Raw genomic sequence first — 1,834 nt, forward strand, 5'->3', positions numbered from 1 at the left:
CGAATTCACTAAATAAGTATATATCAATAATATATGAAAAATCAGATATTTAAATTCTTATAAAAAGAGACAATTTAAACTTCACTCAATTAACTTAGACAAACTTGATACAGAATTATCTGGACAAATACTAAAATAGTGATCATTAGCCATGATGATCATATATTTTTTTTTAATCTCTAAAAAATGCTTAAGTAGACTACTCAAATATTTCAATTAATCCACACTTAAAAAGAGAACTAGATTTTAACTACTCATAAGAAACTAACACATTATTCTATTTTCTTTAGACACTAGATCATAATTCATACCATCATAATATTTTTATATATAGAGAGAGAGAAAATTGGAGTAACCCTCAAATTCCTCCATTATTTAGAACTTAATTAAGAAGAAGCAATTATGGAGTAAAGTTGTTTTGCCATTCCTTACTTAGAAGATCATCTTCAACGTCTCCACCTTCATTATTCTGATTCTCATTTCCATTTCCATGTTGAATTTCATTTCCATTTCCATTTCCATTGCTGCAGCTTATTTCACTTTCAAACAATCCTTGAAGCAACATCTCTACATCATCATTCACATCAATCCTTACACCACCACTGTCGCCGTAGTAGCAGGCATCGGAGTACAGACTCCCCATAGGGTCTCCACCATTGACGTCACCACCGATTCCAAAACCCGCTTGGTGAGTGAAATCCATATGACTAACAGTAGCCTCAACACCAACGCCATTAATGTCGTTCACAAGCTTCTCAATCTCACACATTCCAGAATTGTCATTTACCCCAAAATTCCACTCCGATAACAAAATGTTCTCATCGCCATCTCCTTCAACAATAATCGTTTCCGTTCCGCCTAATTCGCTGATTCCCACCATCAAATTTTCTCCATTCATCAAATCGCCCATATTCACTTCCGATTGAACAAACCCTAACTCCCCTGCCATATTGCTACTATTTCCCCCAATTTTATCATTCGAATTCATCACCATATCAATAAACCATTGATCCATCAAATTCCTTCCATTATCAACAAGATCCATCTCATTGCTCCCTATTTCAAGCAGAGAGAGAGTTAGAAGGAACAAATTCAGTGAGGAGGAGGAGGAAGACGATGAACCTGTTGATGATACTCGATTCGTTTTTGGCAGTCTCTTATTCTCTCTCCGACCATCCAGAACAATGCGAGCAATTCCCCATTGATGAGTTGGGAAATATGATGACCTTGATGCAATTGATGCATCAGAAGATCAAGTTCGAGTTCTTGATTCTTCTTGATGAGTTTCTTTAGCATATCATGAGCTTTGGTGGTGCATTCCTTGAGATATGTCTCTTGATTCGTCATTTTCTTCTGGCGTTCGACTTCCGGAAGGCTGAGAAAGCGATGGTAGAGGTGTTGAGTGACGGAGAGAGATGGCCAGATGACAGGATGGTCCTCGTCGGGGCCATTGACGACGGCAAAGGCGAAAACGCCGCAGAGAGTGGTGAGTTCACTTACTTTCTTTAACAATCCGAGCCTTCGTTTCTTGAAACTGGCTTTTCTTGCATTATCGCTTGCAATCCAAACCAACTTCACTTTCTTCCTCGTCATCGAGGCTCTCTCTGTCTTTCTTGTTCTTCTTGTTCTTTCTGGACTCTGATTTTGAGGTGCAACAATGGAGTTTATTTATAAGCCTTGGGGTTAAACTTTTTATTTTTCTAAGTTTTTTTGTTCTCTTGGTAAATGAATTACTAGGGGCATTTTTGTCCTTTAGTAACTAGTGGTAATTAAAGAAGAAAAATACCCCACTGCATCCTGCATTCCACCTATCTTTCTGTCCCAATTGTCCAAT

General features: G+C 37.8%; 1 protein-coding gene across 1 annotated transcript; it reads right to left on the reverse strand.

Annotated features, from left to right (window-relative positions):
• Positions 1–363: 363 nt before the first annotated feature.
• On the reverse strand, positions 364–1,593 carry LOC150031415 (agamous-like MADS-box protein AGL82). The gene is given in 3 exon segments (XM_090308961.1): positions 364–1,072; positions 1,074–1,097; positions 1,099–1,593. Coding segments are annotated over 3 exon segments (1,191 nt in total). The 3' UTR covers positions 364–400.
• Positions 1,594–1,834: the final 241 nt, after the last annotated feature.

Source organism: Benincasa hispida, unplaced genomic scaffold (assembly GCF_027475165.1).
Source record: "Benincasa hispida cultivar pf3 unplaced genomic scaffold, pf3_genome.v1.1 HicScf123, whole genome shotgun sequence".
Lineage (NCBI taxonomy): Eukaryota > Viridiplantae > Streptophyta > Magnoliopsida > Cucurbitales > Cucurbitaceae > Benincasa > Benincasa hispida.